At 39.9% G+C, this 18,482-nt stretch overlaps 2 protein-coding genes and 1 non-coding gene across 3 annotated transcripts; 1 reads left to right on the top strand and 2 right to left on the bottom strand.

The window, feature by feature from the left end:
• Nucleotides 1-9,372: 9,372 nt before the first annotated feature.
• Nucleotides 9,373-12,951, top strand: LOC110817533 (flavin-containing monooxygenase FMO GS-OX-like 4). The gene is made up of 7 exons (XM_022046123.2): nt 9,373-10,054; nt 10,539-10,609; nt 11,307-11,459; nt 11,585-11,667; nt 11,736-11,871; nt 11,969-12,142; nt 12,457-12,951. Exons 1-7 carry the CDS (start codon nt 9,514-9,516, stop codon nt 12,634-12,636), a joined length of 1,338 nt encoding a protein of 445 aa, XP_021901815.1. The 5' UTR covers nt 9,373-9,513; the 3' UTR covers nt 12,637-12,951.
• A 471-nt stretch (nt 12,952-13,422) lies between these two features.
• Nucleotides 13,423-13,493, bottom strand: TRNAG-GCC (transfer RNA glycine (anticodon GCC)). The gene has a single exon. It is a non-coding gene; the product is annotated as a tRNA-Gly (tRNA).
• A 761-nt stretch (nt 13,494-14,254) lies between these two features.
• On the bottom strand, nt 14,255-15,744 carry LOC110817567 (uncharacterized). The gene is made up of 4 exons (XM_022046165.2): nt 15,479-15,744; nt 15,221-15,388; nt 15,039-15,113; nt 14,255-14,925 (listed from the first exon to the last, which is right to left on the bottom strand). The coding sequence occupies exons 1-4, from the start codon at nt 15,542-15,544 to the stop codon at nt 14,452-14,454; spliced, it is 783 nt and encodes a 260-aa protein (XP_021901857.2). The 5' UTR covers nt 15,545-15,744; the 3' UTR covers nt 14,255-14,451.
• Between the last annotated feature and the right edge of the window lie 2,738 nt (nt 15,745-18,482).

The following is an 18,482-nucleotide window of genomic DNA, read 5'->3' as shown; positions in this document are numbered from 1 at the left end:
AAATTTCATACCCCCGACTCGTTTTTCCACGCTGATTCCTCCTATGGCCAAATCGAAGCCAAAATCCCGGCCAAACAGCCGGAATACGCGGCCGAAGACCAGCGGCGCCGCCGCGCCCCCTCTCGGTTTTTGCCTCCGACGAGGCCCTTCCCGACTTCCGTTTGATGCAATTTTTATATCACCGTGATCACCATTCTTTTCTCTACAGGTTGACCGGAGCCGAATCACCAAAACACGAACCTCGCCGGAGAGCCGCCGCACCCGAGAGCGCCACCGCCGGTAAGCTCCGTTTTTCCGTGATTTTTTGGCCCCCCGAGGGCCCTAGGGTTGTTTTCTCACAGGGACCGATGCGAGTGTGGCCGAATTCGGCCGAAAACGGTCGAAAACAGCCAACCCGAGGCGACTCGCCGCCGCCAGCGGTGGCGCCGTCGCCGGAGCACGGCGGAGCCGCCGTACCGGAGTTGCGATTTGGGCCGAAAGAGGCCCTGGGCCTAATTTGGGTTTTTTTTGGAACACGTGCAGGTACCGTTAGTGTGTTTCAGTTCCCCGGGAAAAATTTAGGGAAAATTAGGGACGGCCTGTAGGCGCACTGTGAATCGTATTCGGATCCCGAAAACAAGTAAGGACCCCTCACCCTATTTCCTATCACGGTATTAAAGTTCAAAATGATAAAATTGTATTTCTTGAATTAACGAATGTGTAAAATTGCTTAAGGTTGCTAATGGAGCCCGAGTCTAGTGTGATTGATGATTTACTGTTATTTGGCATGTTTTACAGCTTTAAATGCAGTATGAGGTTTGATGTGTTTATTTTATAGTTTCGTGTGCATATATTACGTTTTTATTGGTTATGGGTTGAATGACTGAAAAACTGATACCGTATGTTGTCTGTTTGGCATGAATTACGATTTGCTTGTTTAAAATGTGAATTGATAATGCTTACTGAGGAAGAGGAAAATGAAAGATTGTGTAAACTGATAATTGTATGATGGGGTCAGCCTGACTAGATATCCTGAGAGATGGTGGACGGACCGGGTCCGTAGGGAACCCTACCGGGATTGTGGTCTCACATGCCGGACGGGGCATGGAGATCTTATGTGTTTTGGCGCCCATACCGGACGGGGTATGGGGACGGCCCGTTTCACCCTCATACCGGACGGGGTATTGAGGTTTATGTGTTTTGGCGCCCATACCGGACGGGGTATGGGGACGGCCCGTTTCACCCTCATACCGGACGGGGTATTGAGGTTTATGGTTTTGGCGCCCATACCGGACGGGGTATGGGGACGGCCCTGGAAACTGGTTATGAATGTTAAAGGTTAACGGGTAGCGGGACCCCTAGGGACCCCCATGGATACTAGTAGGCTGGTAAATGAGAAAAGGATATATGATAAAATGATTGAATTACAAAAGGCGTGATAAGCGCTATGTTTTACTGCTTATATTATTCCATGATTGTGATAATGTTATTGTTTTCTTATATTGTTTCATGAATTCCACCGAGGTAAGTGGATGGTAAAGGTTTTATCATAAATAAAAGGATTTGTTGCAAATCATGCTCCATTGGTCTTTTGTGTTTTTCTACCCACCTTTACCTCCGTGACGGTGAGATATCGTGATGTTCTTACTGAGCTAGTGTAGCTCACTCCTTATTTAACCATTTCAGATCAGGAAGACATGGTTCATGAGCCCGTTCCGCAGGAGGACGACGAAGGGGATGCCTAGAGACTCTGTAGTCATACTCATAGTTTTATTTTCGAGTTTCTCTCTTAGTTAGTTTAATCTTTTATATTTTAAGTACGTTTTTTTTTTTGTTTCCGTGTAAGGGATGTTAACCGAAATTTTGATCTCGCTTCTGCATTTAATATTTATAATATAATTTCCATGTTGAATTACCGGAGCTGTTACAGTTGGTATCAGAGCCGCATTTCCTCGGACCCATCCCTTACACGATAGTGCCTTAGATAAATACTCACCGATATATCGTTACTCAATCATTCCTTGTGAAAACAAGTACACGGGAATGAGGAGAGGAAGGCCCCCACTAAACCGAGCGGCTCAGGATAATTCACTTCGGAAGGATCTTGACAGACTGTATGAGATGGTGGAGGCTCTCGTAGCTGCCCAGCGAAGGCAAGAGGAGAGAAGGGAGTTACCGGGACCTCCTCCGCTAGCGCAGGTTGAGCCCCCGCTACAGCAGGCTGATCCCGTACCACCCCGGCAGGAGCCTGTTCCTCCACAGTACCAACCGGCACCACAGCCGCGGTACGACCTGGTACCGCAGCCACAGTACCAGCAGGCGCCGCCACAGCACTTTCCAGTGCCCCCACCACATCAGCAGGTTCCACCACAGGGTCCCCCAGTTCACCCTCAGCCGGTCCCAGTCCCTCTGCCCCGGGACCCTGCTCCTTCCTTGATCGACCCCGGCTTCATAGAGAGGTACAGGAGACTGAACCCTTCTACCTTCTCAGGGGGATCCTCGTTCGAAGAAGCCCAATACTGGCTGGCAGAGACTGAGAGAGCTTTCGAGACCTTGGGAGTAATTCCTGAGCAGAGGACTGCCATTGCCTCCTACATGCTGGTAGGGGAAGCGGTACGCTGGTGGGAGCTCAAGCGGGCCACCCTGCCTGTACCAGTTACTTGGGAGCAGTTCCTAGCGGCCTTCCATGCGGAGTATCTCCCTAAACACATCCAACATTTAAAGGAATTGGAATTTGCTCAATTGGTCCAGGGTATATATGACAGTGTCGGAGTATGCCCACAAGTTCCTGGAGCTGGGCCGACATGCCCCGGAGACATTGTTGGATGAGGGCCGAAAGGCCAGGAAATTCCAGTGGGGCCTCCGCCCGGCGATCAGACAACACTTATTGGTGATGGAGCTCGAGACATATTCGGCAGTCCTAGCAAAGGCGCAGATCATAGAAAGGAGCTTCGACACCCGCCTTCAGCTAGCGAAAAGTTCCCGACCCTCAGCCCCGCTCCGCAGGCCAGCGCCTACCATGACTGTCCAACCCAGTAAGAGGCCCAGGCCTGCCGTTCAGGCCCCTCCTCAGGCTATGGGGGCAGCACGTGGGAAGATTTGCCAGTACTGCGGCAGGGATCATGGGGACCGACCCTGCTACCGCCTCAACAACACCTGTCGCATATGCGGCAGTGCCCAGCACTATGCGAGGGAGTGCCCTAGAAACCAGAATCAAGGGAGGCCTCCAATCCAGGGCAGAGTTTACAATCTTACCCAGAAGGATGCCGACGCAAACCCGGACGTGGTACATGGTAAACCCAAGAAAGAAGTTTGTATCCAAGAGATTCCAGTAGTCCGAGACTTTCCAGACGTATTTCCGGATGAACTGCCCGGTCTACCAAGGGATAGGGAGGTCGAGTTCACCATAGACTTACAGCCAGGTACCCAGCCCATCTCAGTAGCCCCTTACTGAATGAGTCGCATCGAGATGGAAGAACTAAGGAAACAGATCACTGAGCTACAAGACAGTGGCCTCATTAGGCACAGTGTTTTCCCATGGGGTGCCGGGGTTACTTTTGCAAGGAAGGGAGATGGAACATTGAGACTGTGCATTGATTACAGAAGGATAAATAAGGTAACAATCAAGAACAAATATCCTCTTCCTCGGATTGATGACCTTTTCGATCAGTTGCAGGGTGCACAGATCTTTTCTAAAATAGATCTACGATCAGGTTACCATCAGGTAAAGGTAAGAGCGGAGGATATCCCCAAGACGGCATTCCGAACCAGGTACGGACACTACGAGTTCCTGGTTATGCCGTTTGGGCTAACCAACGCCCCGACCATCTTTATGGATCTAATGAACAGAATCTTCAGAGAGTTCTTGGATCAATTTGTCATCGTGTTCATCGATGATATCTTAGTCTACTCAAAAAGTAGAGAAGAACATGCTCGTCATCTTGCCCAAGTCCTACAGGTACTCAGGGAAAAGAAGTTGTATGCGAAGTTGAGCAAGCGTGGATTTTGGCTCGAGCAAACCGCCTTCCTAGGACATGTTATATCGAAGGAAGGGGTGTCAGTGAACCCCGAAAAGGTTGAAGTGGTACTTGGTTGGGAAAGGCTGACAACAGTTAAGGAAATTCGCAGTTTCCTAGGGATGGCAGGTTATTACCGCCGGTTTGTCGAAGGGTTCTCCAGTCTAGCGGCTCCTCTAACCCGACTCACAAAGAAGAATGCAAGGTTTGATTGGAATGAGAACTGCGAAAGGAGTTTTTCAGAATTGAAGAAGTGACTGACTACTGCACCCGTGTTGGCTCAACCGAGTGGATCAGGAGGGTATACAGTTTATAGTGATGCCTCCTATCTGGGCCTGGGTTGTGTCCTGATGCAGCATGGAAAGGTTATAGCATATGGGTCTAGACAGCTAAAGAATCATGAGAAGAACTATCCTACCCATGACTTGGAGCTTGCCGCAATCATACACGCCCTGAAAATCTGGCGCCATTATTTGTATGGAGAGACCTTTCATATCTACACCGATCATAAGAGTTTGAAGCACATCTTCACTCAGAAGGATCTCAACATGCGTCAGAGAAGGTGGATGGAACTCCTCAAGGACTATGATTGTGACATCCTATACCATCCAGGTAAGGGCAACGTAGTAGCCGATGCCCTCAGCAGGAAAAGTGCAGGCACCCTAGCCCATCTGATGGTTTCAGAATGCAGGTCCATTGGGGCCACACAGCAGGTTCGACTGCGAGATCTGAAGAGGGCCACATGTTTGAGCCACCTAGCAGTCCAACCCGAGTTAATCCAAAGAATAAAGGAAGCCCAGTCAATCGACCCCGCCCTAGTAACCCGCAAGAAGGATGCAGAACAGGGAGTGAACTCAGAATTTCAGATCTCTGCCGACGGATTGATTCGTTTCAGGGACAGAGTGTGTGTCCCAGACGACAGTGAGTTAAGAAGAGACATCATGACAGAATCCCATAGTTCAAGGTTCGCCATGCATCCAGGAAGTACGAAAATGTACCAAACTATGCGACCTCGGTTCTGGTGGAATGGGATGAAGAGAGATATAGCCGACTTTATATCTAAATATTTGGTATGTCAGCAGGTCAAAGCAGAACATCAACGCCCGGGCGGGTTACTTCATCCCTTACCGATTCCGGAGTGGAAGTGGGAACATATCACCATGGACTTCGTATCGGGACTACCCAAGGCACGATCGGGACATGATGCTATATGGGTAATTGTTGACCGACTCACTAAGTCTTCCCACTTCCTGGCCATCAAAATGACTGATTCCCTGGACAAGTTGGCAAGGATGTACATCCGGGAGGTAGTCAGACTACATGGAGTTCCAGTAACAGTGGTATCCGACAGGGATCCCAGATTCACTTCTCGGTTTTGAAATAGTTTCCAGCAAGCTATGGGAACAAAGCTGTCTCTTAGTACTGCTTTCCACCCCCAAACCGATGGACAATCAGAGAGGACAATTCGTACGCTGGAGGATATGCTCCGAGCTTGTGTCCTTGACTCCGGGGGCCATTGGGACGACCACCTACCCCTGATAGAGTTTGCTTACAACAACAGCTACCAAGCAAGCATCGGCATGGCCCCATACGAGGCGTTATACAGGCGTCCGTGCAGGTCGCCGATCTGTTAGGAGGAAGTGGGCGATAGAAGATTGTTTGGCCCGGATTTGGTAGAAGAAACCACGTCCAAGATAGTTAAGATCAAGAAGAACATCCAGACAGCTCAGAGTAGGCAGAAGAGTTATGCCGATACCCGGAGAAGGGACCTGGCCTTTGAGAAAGGCGACCGGGTGTTCCTTAAAGTCACCCCCTTCAAGGGAATTAGCAGGTTCGGCAGGAGGGGAAAATTAAACCCCAGATATATTGGACCCTTTGAAATCTTAGACAAGATTGGTACCACTGCCTACAGACTTGCACTGCCTCCTGAGCTCTCCCGGGTTCATAATGTGTTTCATGTATCTATGCTACGTAAGTACAATCCGGACCCTTCTCATGTCTTGGCTCACGAACCGCTTCCACTCCGAGAGGACTTGTCTTATGAAGAAGTACCGGTCAGTATCACGGACCGAGAAAGCAGAATACTCCGCAACTGGGAAATATCATTTGTAAAAGTCATGTGGCAGAACCACACGCCCAGGGAGGCGACTTGGGAACTGGAATCAGAATTTAGGGCCCAATATCCCCATCTGTTTGATCAAGAGTAATGAGGCAAATTTGGGGACCAAATTTCTTTATGGGGGGGAGAGTTGTAGCGCCCGGACCGAGGGAAAAAAAAAGCCACGTCGGCAGCCACGTCAGCAGGCCCGGCCAACCGGGGCCTGCCATGTGGCAAGACCACGTCGTTCCTGAACGGGCCACGTTGGCGATCCGCGTGGGCGCGATCGGACGGCCCAGATTAAAACAAAATGGACGGCTGAGATCAAAGGGCAAGGGGTTATAAATAGAACCCCCACACCAGACCACAAACCCTAGCCGCCTGCCGCTCGCCGGAGAAGACGAACCAGAGGCCGACCGCCGCCACCCGCCGCCGCACCGGGGAAATTTCCGACCGCCGATCGAGGTAAATTTCATACTCCCGACTCGTTTTTCCACGCTGATTCCTCCTATGGCCAAATCGAAGCCAAAATCCCGGCTAAACGGCCGGAATACGCGGCCGAAGACCAGCGGCGCCGCCGCGCCCCCTCTCGGTTTTTGCCTCCGACGAGGCCCTTCCTGGCCTCCGTTTGATGCAATTTTTATATCACCGTGATCACCATTCTTTTATCTACAGGTTGACTGGAGCCGAATCACCAAAACACGAACCTCGCCGGAGAGCCGCCGCCGGTAAGCTCTGTTTTTCCGTGATTTTTTGGCCCCCCGAGGGCCCTAGGGTTGTTTTCTCACAGGGACCGATGCGAGTGTGGCCGAATTCGGCCGAAAACAGCCAACCCGAGGTGACTCGCCGCCGCCAGCGGGGGCACCGTCGCCAGAGCACGGCGGAGCCACCGTGCCGGAGTTGCGATTTGGGCCGAAAGAGGCCCTGGGCCTAATTTGGGTTTTTTTTGGAACACGTGCAGGTACCGTTAGTGTGTTTCAGTTCCCCGGGAAAAATTCAGGGAAAATTAGGGACGGCCTGTAGGCGCACTGTGAATCGTATTCGGATCCCGAAAACAAGTAAGGACCCCTCACCCTATTTTCTATCACGGTATTAAAGTTCAAAATGATAAAATGGTATTTCTTGAATTAACGAATGTGTAAAATTGCTTAAGGTTGCTAATGGAGCTCGAGTCTAGTGTGATTGATGATTTACTGTTATTTGGCCTGTTTTACAGCTTTAAATGCAGTATGAGGTTTGATGTGTTTATTTTATAGTTTCGTGTGCATATATTACGTTTTTATTGGTTATGGGTTGAATGACTGAAAAACTGATACCGTATGTTGTCTGTTTGGCATGAATTACGATTTGCTTGTTTAAAATGTGAATTGATAATGCTTACGAGGAAGAGGAAAATGAAAGATTGTGTAGACTGATAATTGTATGATGGGGTCAGCCTGACTAGATATCCTGAGAGATGGTGGACGGACCGGGTCCGTAGGGAACCCTACCGGGATTGTGGTCTCACATGCCGGACGGGGCATGGAGATCTTATGTGTTTTGGCGCCCATACCGGACGGGGTATGGGGACGGCCCGTTTCACCCTCATACCGGACGGGGTATTGAGGTTTATGTGTTTTGGCGCCCATACCGGACGGGGTATGGGGACGGCCCGTTTCACCCTCATACCGGACGGGGTATTGAGGTTTATGGTTTTGGCGCCCATACCGGACGGGGTATGGGGACGGCCCTGGAAACTGGTTATGAATGTTAAAGGTTAACGGGTAGCGGGACCCCTAGGGACCCCCATGGATACTAGTAGGCTGGTAAATGAGAAAAGGATATATGATAAAATGATTGAATTACAAAAGGTGTGATAAGCGCTATGTTTTACTGCTTATATTATTCCATGATTGTGATAATGTTATTGTTTTCTTATATTGTTTCATGAATTCCACCGAGGTAAGTGGATGGTAAAGGTTTTATCATAAATAAAAGGATTTGTTGCAAATCATGCTCCATTGGTCTTTTGTGTTTTTCTACCCACCTTTACCTCCGTGACGGTGAGATATCGTGATGTTCTTACTGGGCTAGTGTAGCTCACTCTTTATTTAACCATTTCAGATCAGGAAGACATGGTTCCCGAGCCCGTTCCGCAGGAGGACGACGAAGGGGATGCCTAGAGACTCTGTAGTCATACTCATAGTTTTATTTTCGAGTTTCTCTCTTAGTTAGTTTAATCTTTTATATTTTAAGTACGTTTTTTTTTTGTTTCCGTGTAAAGGATGTTAACCGAAATTTTGATCTCGCTTCCGCATTTAATATTTATAATATAATTTTCATGTTGAATTACCGGGGCTGTTACATATTTTCTAGATGATCCAATGAAATATTGGATCCTACTCATAATTCGCATATAATAAAATATATAAAAATTAAAAATATTAATTTTTATAATAATTTTATAGTTTGTGTAATGAAAAATGAATAAATAATTATTTTCTTTATAATTAAGGGAGAATTTATTATCTGAGTATACAAAATTAATACTTATAACAATTTTAAAATGTGCAAGATGACTATAACACAAATATATGCACGATCTTCATCAATTCAAATGGCAAAGGTAAAGCTCTTGATCATTTGCAATATCTTTTAAGGTATGATAATGAGTTTTTTCCATTTTTTCATCTAATATTTGTCTACTTAAGGTAGTATATTAAATTTAAGATTATTGTATAATGAATTATTTGTCATAATGCACGTTTTGATTTCTCAAATTATATAAATAATTAACTATTATAATTGCACGTACGATAGTTTGCTTTTACAAAACAAAGCGTAGAGGAGATATGCGCTTTTATTGAAGTAGGTAAGAAAATTATAACTAATTTTATTTAATTTGAATAATCACTGTATCATTATGAGCGTGATAAAATATTTTAAATTATATGATACTATAAAAATAAACGAGTATACACATCTTAGCATATGAACACGTAACTTGCATGATAAAATAGACATTGGATTTTAAATTCATATAATTTGATATTTTAACAACTAAATACAATAAAGTATATACAGAAATTATACAGTAAAATATTTAAAATTGACTCTGCAAAATTAAAAAAACAAAGAACAAAAATGATATGTACAGAATTTATACAGTAAAATACTTAAAATTGACTCTCCGGCATTTAAAAAAAAATAATAATAATAACAAAAACAAACACAGATAACTATTAGCCATTCAATTAGTTCGCTTCATATCGAGTTACTGCGCTAGCCATTCACGTATGTACGTGAAACACCCTGTCACTCTTATCTACGAAGACAAATCGTTCAGTGAATCAAATTCAAGCCCCTTCATTTCATATATTAGGTATTCAAGTGATATAATCATGGTTGCGATTCTCCGCCGACACCCAGTCTGCCTTAGCCATGCCATCAGCTTTCTTTCCAATAAGCCGCCACGTGGCCGTGATCGGCGCCGGCGCGGCGGGAATTGTGGCAGCGCGTGAGTTACGGCGCGAAGGCCACTCTGTAGTCGTCTTCGAGCGGGGAAATCAAGTGGGTGGTATCTGGGTATACACTCCAAAGGTGGAATCCGACCCGATGAGTCTCGATCCTGCCCGAAACGTTGTTCACTCTAGCCTCTATAGTTCCCTCCGCACCAATCTCCCCAGAGAATGCATGGGGTATCAGGACTATCCCTTTGTACCCCGACCCGGCGACTCTAGAGACCCGAGGATGTACCCGTGTCATCGGGAGGTGTTGGTGTACTTGCAAGAGTTTGCAAAAGAGTTTGAAATCGAGGAGATGATACGATTTGAGACGGAGGTGGAGCTTGTGGGGTTGGTAGAAGAGGGGAAATGGAGAGTGAGGTCCAAAGAGAAAGGAGGAGGCGGCGGCGATGAGATTTATGATGCTGTTGTCGTCTGCAACGGCCATTACACCGAACCTCGAGTTGCTGATATTCCAGGTATTTTTTGTTGGTTTCTTTGATTGTCGGTTCATCACTTTTTGTCGCTGTGCTTTTCTAATTGGTTTTATCGATAATTTCTTTTACTTTTCATTGCTACTTCTGTAATTGTATCCCTACGAATTGCGGTTATAAGAATGTTATATAGTATAAATTACACAGGCTCGTCTATTAGGCTACCTTTGTTCTCTGCTATAGATCTTCGTACTATTTAATAGTTAATTTATAGAAATCGCCGAATGATTGTGCTCATATGTTTGGGGTTTTCCTTCGGGACATGGATCCAAGCTTACTCCTCATCAAGAATTGACAGGAAATTAATTCCTTTGCTGTCAACTTCTTTTAGGATTTAAATGAAATGAATAACTTTCTGAATACTGTAAATTTTTCTTTCAGAAATAAATGTTGTAAAATGTTAATGTAAACTTTTCATGAAAGGAAGTAAATGATAATTGCCTCTTTCTGCTCCTTGTATTCTTTTCAGGCATTAAATCATGGCCTGGGAAGCAAATGCATAGCCACAATTATCGCGTTCCTGATCCCTTTCAAGATCAGGTATGCATGCATCCACCAGTTGTCTAAAAGTTCTTACGTTCATTCAATCATAGATACTAGATCTTTTATAATCTTGAGGTTTGGAGAATATTCGTTATTTACATAATTAATACACAATAAAATTAACTTCTATCCTGTCTCCAATCCAATTCCATAACCTGCATAGATTTTGTACTTCCACCTGTCAAGGAAGGAATCACAGAAACATCTAAGTTGAATCAAACATGAAATTGTCTTAGAATTAGATTTTTGTTCTCATTCAACTTTCTATTATATTTCAATTGTATTTCAATTCTTATTCTATGAAATTGAGATCTGGTCCAAAGTCAATGTTATGGGTCCATTTATTTTGTGTGCAGTGATGTATAATCTACATAGCTAGGGGGTGACGATATCACATTGCTTTAGCCTGTTAGGCCATGTTGATGGTTGTGCTATGATAGGTCAAAAGCATTGATGGAAATAGCCTTTAATTGAAATAGTTTTAAGGTGAATGTTGTATAGCATTTGATAAAAATTGTCATAGAAAATGTTGTCAGTGTGAAACATGTTATTTTAGATTAAATCGTGTTAGCCCTACTCGCCATCCTCTTACTTTTCCTCTTTCTCAGTTACCAAATAATCTTGTTTTTACACGGAGGAGGATCATGTCTCTGACTTTGTCTTAGTCAATTTAAGTCTCTTATTCCTTGAGCAGGTTGTAGTTTTGATAGGAAGCTCTGCAAGTGCTGTTGATATTTCTAGGGACATAGCTGGAGTTGCCAAAGAGGTCCATGTTGCATCAAGATCAGTTGCAGATGAAACGTATGAAAAGCTGACAGGACATGCTAATTTGTGGCTTCATTCAATGGTAAAAGCAATGTTGCCCCGTGGCAGAGATGTAGTCCTTCTCATGGGAAATTAATGAAGGAATTGACCATTTTGCTGGGAAATGAGGTAGGTCTATGTCTGCTAATAGTTATTACAATGATGCAGATAGAAACAACATGTGAAGATGGTTCTGTGGTTTTCAGAAATGGGAGAGCGGTCTTTGCTGATGTCATTCTACATTGCACAGGGTATAATTCATTTAGTCTGCCTCTCAATTGAAAGGATAAATCATAACCTACCATTGTGCATTTTGAAGGTACAAATATCACTTTCCTTTCCTTGAAACCAGCGGCTATGTGACAGTGGATGACAACCGTGTTGGGCCACTATATAAGCATATCTTTCCACCAGCCTTGGCTCCTTGGCTCTCCTTTGTTGGGTTACCATGGAAGGTAATTCTCAAAACAATTTTCTTTTGACTTTGGTTTGGTAAATTATTGTTTTCAATAGCTGAAGCTTTAGTATTCTGCAAAATCATTTTCCATACAGGTTGCACCTTTCCCCATGTTTGAATTCCAAAGCAAATGGATTGCAGGCATTTTGTCTGATCGGATTAAACTTCCATCCCAAGAGGAGATGATGGAAGATGTCAAAGCCTTTTACTTGGCACTTGAAGCTGATGGCATACCTAAGAGATATACTCATTGTATGGCTGATGCTCAGGTAAATTTTATTATAGATAGCTTCTTTATACCCATTTCCTTCAAGCATGCTGCATGTTTCTGTATTCATATCTTGATTTGTCTGCTGCAATTGCGAAATTTTATGAACTGGCATCTTCGGAAAAAGTGTTATAATTTAGAAGATCTTTCTCGTGTGTGGTACTGCATAGTTCCACTTTGTGAGAACTCCAAATCATGTGCTATCCTTTAGGAGCACAAACTATATGATTAAATAAATCATCCTCTAGCTTATTATGTTGTGAGCATATTTTCAGTAGCGACAAAAATGAGTATGTTGTGAACATTGGTTTGTAGTTTGAATATAACAATTGGCTTGCGGCACAATGTGGTTGTCGGGGTATTGAGGAATGGAGAAAGGAAATGTACCGCGCATCTTCCAGAAATAAGAGACTCCTACCAGAAATTTATCGTGATGATTGGGAAGATCACCACTTGGTTTCGCAAGCCTATGATGACTTCCATAAATGCACATAAAAGAAAGTTAGTGGCAGCTGCATCCTTCCATAGTTGTTGTTTGGAGAAATCCCAGGATCTGTTGAAGTAATTTGTTTATCCTAGAATTTTTGCTGTAAGCCGTTAATGATACAGGAAAGATAGCTTCCCCAGCTTGTAAAACATATTATTTTACTCATGAGAAGGGGAAAGAATTTTTCCCTTCTCAATGTATAACATTTGCTGCATATACTGTCACCCGGGGGTTATTTTTTCTTCTGTATAATTTATGGTACTGTATATTATAGAATAAGGCACGTTGACTTCTTTATAAAGTATATTTCTTTTGTGGAGCCATCACATTATTCATTTTGTTACTACAAATAAATATAATGTGCTTGTGTTAATGTCATTTACTCCCATTATTTTCTGGTTATTAAACAATAATCAGATAAGATTAAAGAGTAATGAGATGGAATAATTGGGTGTAGATGAAGGTTATATAATTGCTCTGAATTCCCTTATATATTTTTTATTAGTGAATTCTTCGAAATAAAGTATACATCGGTATTTATCTATTGATAAACTTAACAATAAATAAGTTTAGTACAAAAATAACTACTATATGTAAAAACACACTATATAATTATATGCGTCTTAGTTGACTATCACAACATATATATGTATTATTTACTTGTAAAACATACAGGTAATAAACTCAGTAGGTTTTCTTTAACCATTTTCGTTTTTTTGGGTTGTAAGGGAACCAAAGGGAAAGACAAAAAAAAAAAAAAAAAAGGAAAAAATAGAAGGAGAGACCAAAAGTTCTGCACCAGCCGGGAATCGAACCCGGGTCTGTACCGTGGCAGGGTACTATTCTACCACTAGACCACTGGTGCTGTTATGTTGCGACGGGAACATCAATAAATAATATTGATAAGTTGTCGACAAAAAATGGGACAAGAGGAGTATGAGAGAAAAGACAATTTTGTAATCAGATGTTTTTGTCAGTATGGTTATAGATGAGGAAAGGAACAAAATAGGGTTGGCGTTGGGGTGGGTCATAATCTCCTTCTTTCATGTTTTTATGTCATTAGATTTTTGGGTCCAATACTCTCATTTTAGGAACTTCTTGGGTCCCCTTCTGCCACTTGTAATCATCCCCTTCCTCTCACTCAGTCCCACTTAATTATATTAAATCTACAACATAAATGAAAAGTCAAATTCTTTTCTTGTCTCATTTCTTATATAATTAAAGAGTTTGGTAGAACCCACTCCAGCTTCAAATCAATTGGATTTTATTATCACATTCCAACCTCAATTTAACTCCTACCCACTTCCTGTTCATAAAAAGTTCTTGTACTTCAATCTTTTTTTTATATATTACAACAAATAGACTTGGTTAGTGTAATCCATTAACAATCTATATTTGGACCATGTTTGAATCAATAAGTAAATTTTATAAAATTTATTTAAAATTTCACAAATAGATTTTAGAATCTCTGTAGTAGTAAAATTAGTATCTAGTAACAAGTATTTTATTATTTTTTACATTTTTGACAAATCGTGAGAGCATAAAATTATATAATAGAAAGTTTTTGTTCACTTTTAAGTATAGTGATAATTTTTATATAATATATCAAATCAGAAATTTCTGTAATTTTCCTAATAATTAAACATATTTAATTAATAACTTTTTTACATGATAAATCCATCTCACTCTCCGCGTGAATACCACCAACAGGTAAACAAAATACCTGTACAAAAATTGAGCAGTGAAATCCAAAATACCCAAAACACCCTCTAACAAATATTGAAATACCAAATATATCCTATCCACCGACCCACCCACATGTTTCAATTCAAAGGCGACCTATGAGGCACACCCTTTCTTCGTCTCATGAAGCCTCCACTGTCAGCCACCGCCGACCAATTCTCTCTGCACGAACCTCGAGGCAGTGAAACGACACTGCGTTTCCGCTTGATGAACTCCGTAGTGACAGTGCAAGCGAGACTTAACGAGAACCTGCACACTGCAGTACTAATAGTAGTCGTAGTCGTAGTAGTGCTGGCAGAACTAGCACTTGCTGAGTTGGACTGAGTTTGGCGAGAAACGGGCGAGTCAAGAACTGAGTTAGGAGTCATTTCGCCATTTTCGTACTGAGTTGAGCAATTAGTACTTGCTTGAACCTTGCAAGAGAGAGAGCAGAAAAGAAATGGGTGTTGCAGACTACGGTTGCATTTGATGCAGAAATTGCCAGAGTCTCTAAAGGGACGAGACATTGACCTTTCAGTCAAGAACACCACTTTTGCATTGTTTGTTGTGTATGGCTACAGAAAAGTTATAATTTTTTTTTTTCAAAAAATAATCCATAATTAATTAACTAATTAGCAATACTTTGAATCTGTTGGTGATGATGAAGTAGGTAAAATACCGCACTTACCTGAACAAAGGAACAGTCTATCAACTTTTGAGCATCACCCAAGCGTACAACATCGTGATAAACATACCTCCGTATCTGTCACAGAAGCATACATATATTTATATATATATAGTGTGTGTGTGTGTCTGAGAGAGAGAGAGAATTTGAAGTGAAGATGACGAGGAGAATTAAAATTAAGGAACCTGCAAGTGGTGGTGAGAGGCGTGAGGAGGCAAGCAATGAGGACAGATACTGATGCAACAATCCAAGCAAAATATGTTCTTCTCCTTCTTTTTCTTCTTAGCACACTCATGAACTTCACAGGGCGCAAAGAATTTCTGACCCAGAAGAATTTCAAGCCACTGGGGAACCTGAAAATTGATTTGAAGAAACACCCAGAAATTAATCAAACTGAAGAGTAAATATTGAAGAAGAAAATTCAAAAGGAAATGATAATTGACCATGTTGTGTTGGGTAATTGAAGAGGCAGATGAGCGTGTCAGGGGTTTATATATATATATATACATACGCCAGATTTGAAGTCTTCATCATCAATTGAGAGAGAGAGAGAGAGAGATAAGTAAAAAGAGGAAAAAGAGAAGTGGGGATTAGTGAGGAGGAAGAAAAGAGGAACGAGCAAATTGAGTATTTAGTGTGATAACCAATAAGAGGGCCTCATTTAAAGCACACCAAGTACAGGGCTACTTGTTAATTGTTTGTTGCTGTTGGGATATCTCAAAATCAAATCTTTTAGAGATTTCTAGACTCAAAACCTTCAAAATTCGCACTGCTCCTCATACAGCCTAACACTGTGTCTGGATTGTTATGCCTAACTTCTTTATACGCTGCGTTTTGTTCTCTACCAAAGACACCATTTAAGAAGGAGTTGTGTCTTTTACCAACCAAACACATGTCTAATAACCCTAACTGTTGATAGAATATAAACTATAACTTTTATAAGTTGTCTTTTGTAACTCTATAGAGATGAATGATTTGATTTTACAAGTAAATCATATGTTGATTGGTAATTATTAGAAGATGAATATACATTGAAGAGATAAGGCCTTGCCGAAAACTTTATGTAAAAAGTATGATTTTACCTCTAAAATGTCACTACCCATATTTGCATTTGTCATTTCAAAGTGGTGCTATCTAGTTTCTACACTATCACCACATAGCATTTTAAATATTTTTAAAATTTTTTTAAATGTCCGAATATATTTAGAATTATATATTTTTTGAATTAATTTATTTATAAAATAAAAAAAATAATCGAACATAATAAATAGATAAAATACTTCATTCTCCGTATTATTTTTTCTTGATCGTTAGTTTTTAGTATTATGCTCTATTGTCACGTTATAAGATTTTTATAAAGAAAATTATTACGGAGATGTTTGGATAATTTTAATATAGTTATTAAAAAATAGAAATTTTTTTTTAAGTATAGTTGTGAAATTTTGTTACCTAAATACTATTTTAATTTTGATACATGATTCATTATCATAATAAATTCAAAAAAAAAAAAAATTGACTAGAGGGATTTTAAACTTAAATGATAGTTGGGTTATTTATTAAATTAACAAAATTTTTCCAACTAATATAACTTAAATTTGATAATTTAATTAAAAAATGGTTGAAATCATAATTATAAGTTGTCCGTTTTGCATACTAAAAAGAGAGAATAAAGAAAGGGGAGGAAGAAAATCCGGGATTACCATTTTACTTCAGACGAGGAGGATGCGAAAGGGATGTAGTACAAGACCCTGCCTACCACCTTCGATTCGGCTGCTTTAATTTAACTTGTATTATATTTACTTGTCTTTAATTTATTTAATAATTTTTTATGTTTAGATGATGATGTGTAGATATTAAATTAGTATTTTAATAAAAAAATAAAATTATTATAAAACTTTTAAAATAAAGTATGATAATAAAAATAATTATTGAATTAACAGAAAATAAATGCAAGCTAAAATTAAAATTCTTTTATCTTATTTCTTATATATATTTAAAAAAAAAAAACGTTTTATAACTCCATCTATAAAAATACAAGGTATTATGTTAATAGACATTTGTAAATGAATGTCATAATTACTAATTTCATAATACTCCAAATTGGATGTCTATTTCAAAACAGTTTCATTAAAGCAATGGCCCCCCCATTATTAAAATATTATTTTATTTCTTTTACTCGATAATATTATATATTAATTCTTCAAAAATATCATAATAAATAATTTTGATAAATTATCACTTAAACCAACTAATTAAACTTTAATATAAAAAAATAATTTATATTCTCCTTACAACTTAACTTAGTTATGCATACATAAATATATTTTGATTTTTCTTACGCTCTTCTTATTATTTTTATTATCACATAAATCATAAACTTTATTTTTTTATTACTTATGTACATAAATATATTTTGGTTAGTATTGAGAACAGAAGTTCCTACACGGCTTGGGATTGGGCCGTTAAAAGAATTTTTGGCAGCCCATTTTGCAACGCACTTCCTCGAGTTGAATTGTTTTTTTTTTTGTTTTTAGTTTAATAATTATTTTATACATATTTGATCAATAAAGAACATATATTTAACTATTATTTTGTAAATGATTTACATTTATAGAAATAAAATATGGCATAAAATACTAAATTGGCTATTCTATTATTTTAAAATATTTAATGTATTATTTTATTTTATAATTTTAATTCTTGTATTTTTTAAAAAAAAAAATTAATTTAATTTTAAATTATTAATGCATATTAATATAGTTAATAGAAGTGTCATGTAAATTAAAATCAGATATGCGATGCACTTTGGTTGAGTCAATATCTATTTAGATTTGTTAATTTCTTATGTATAATTATTATACCTTTTATTGAACATGTATCACATTCTAATTGAATTAATATCTACTTTAATATCACATATTTGATAATATAATATATAATGTGTAAAAAATTAATTTTTAATTATTTTTAATAAAATATTAAAAATATCGAATGAAAATGACACTTAATCCGCACCCGATGACTTGGCAATTTTTAAAGCCATTGTTTGGAGTTGTTATATTTTTAATTTTTTTATTAAAAATTAATTTTCTTTGACATATAATATTACGTGAATATTAAATCTATAATACGTATTTAACCGAGAGTCTAGTGAACATTTTTACTAACAAATTGAATATGTATTAATTAATATAGTTAGAGATTAAATCAAATATTCTTTACAAATACAAAACTGTCTGTTACCTCCAGTTCATGCATGCTTTGTGTTCTCCCCATTTCAAGCAACTATCGTGTTCTTCTCTTTTCTGTTTGATGTTTTATTTTTTCTAAATAAAAAACCCAGATGCCAACGACAAATTCTAGCTAAATATGAATTTGCTCTACCTTTGTGAAGAATAAATGGTTTGGAGCATGTTTAAATCTTTTTAATCTTTTCAATTTTTGTGG

Source organism: Carica papaya, chromosome 4 (assembly GCF_054855325.1).
Source record: "Carica papaya isolate Zhongbai chromosome 4, ASM5485532v1, whole genome shotgun sequence".
NCBI lineage: Eukaryota > Viridiplantae > Streptophyta > Magnoliopsida > Brassicales > Caricaceae > Carica > Carica papaya.
Note: the sequence above shows the minus strand (reverse complement) of the source record. Positions and strands in the feature narration are given on the sequence as shown.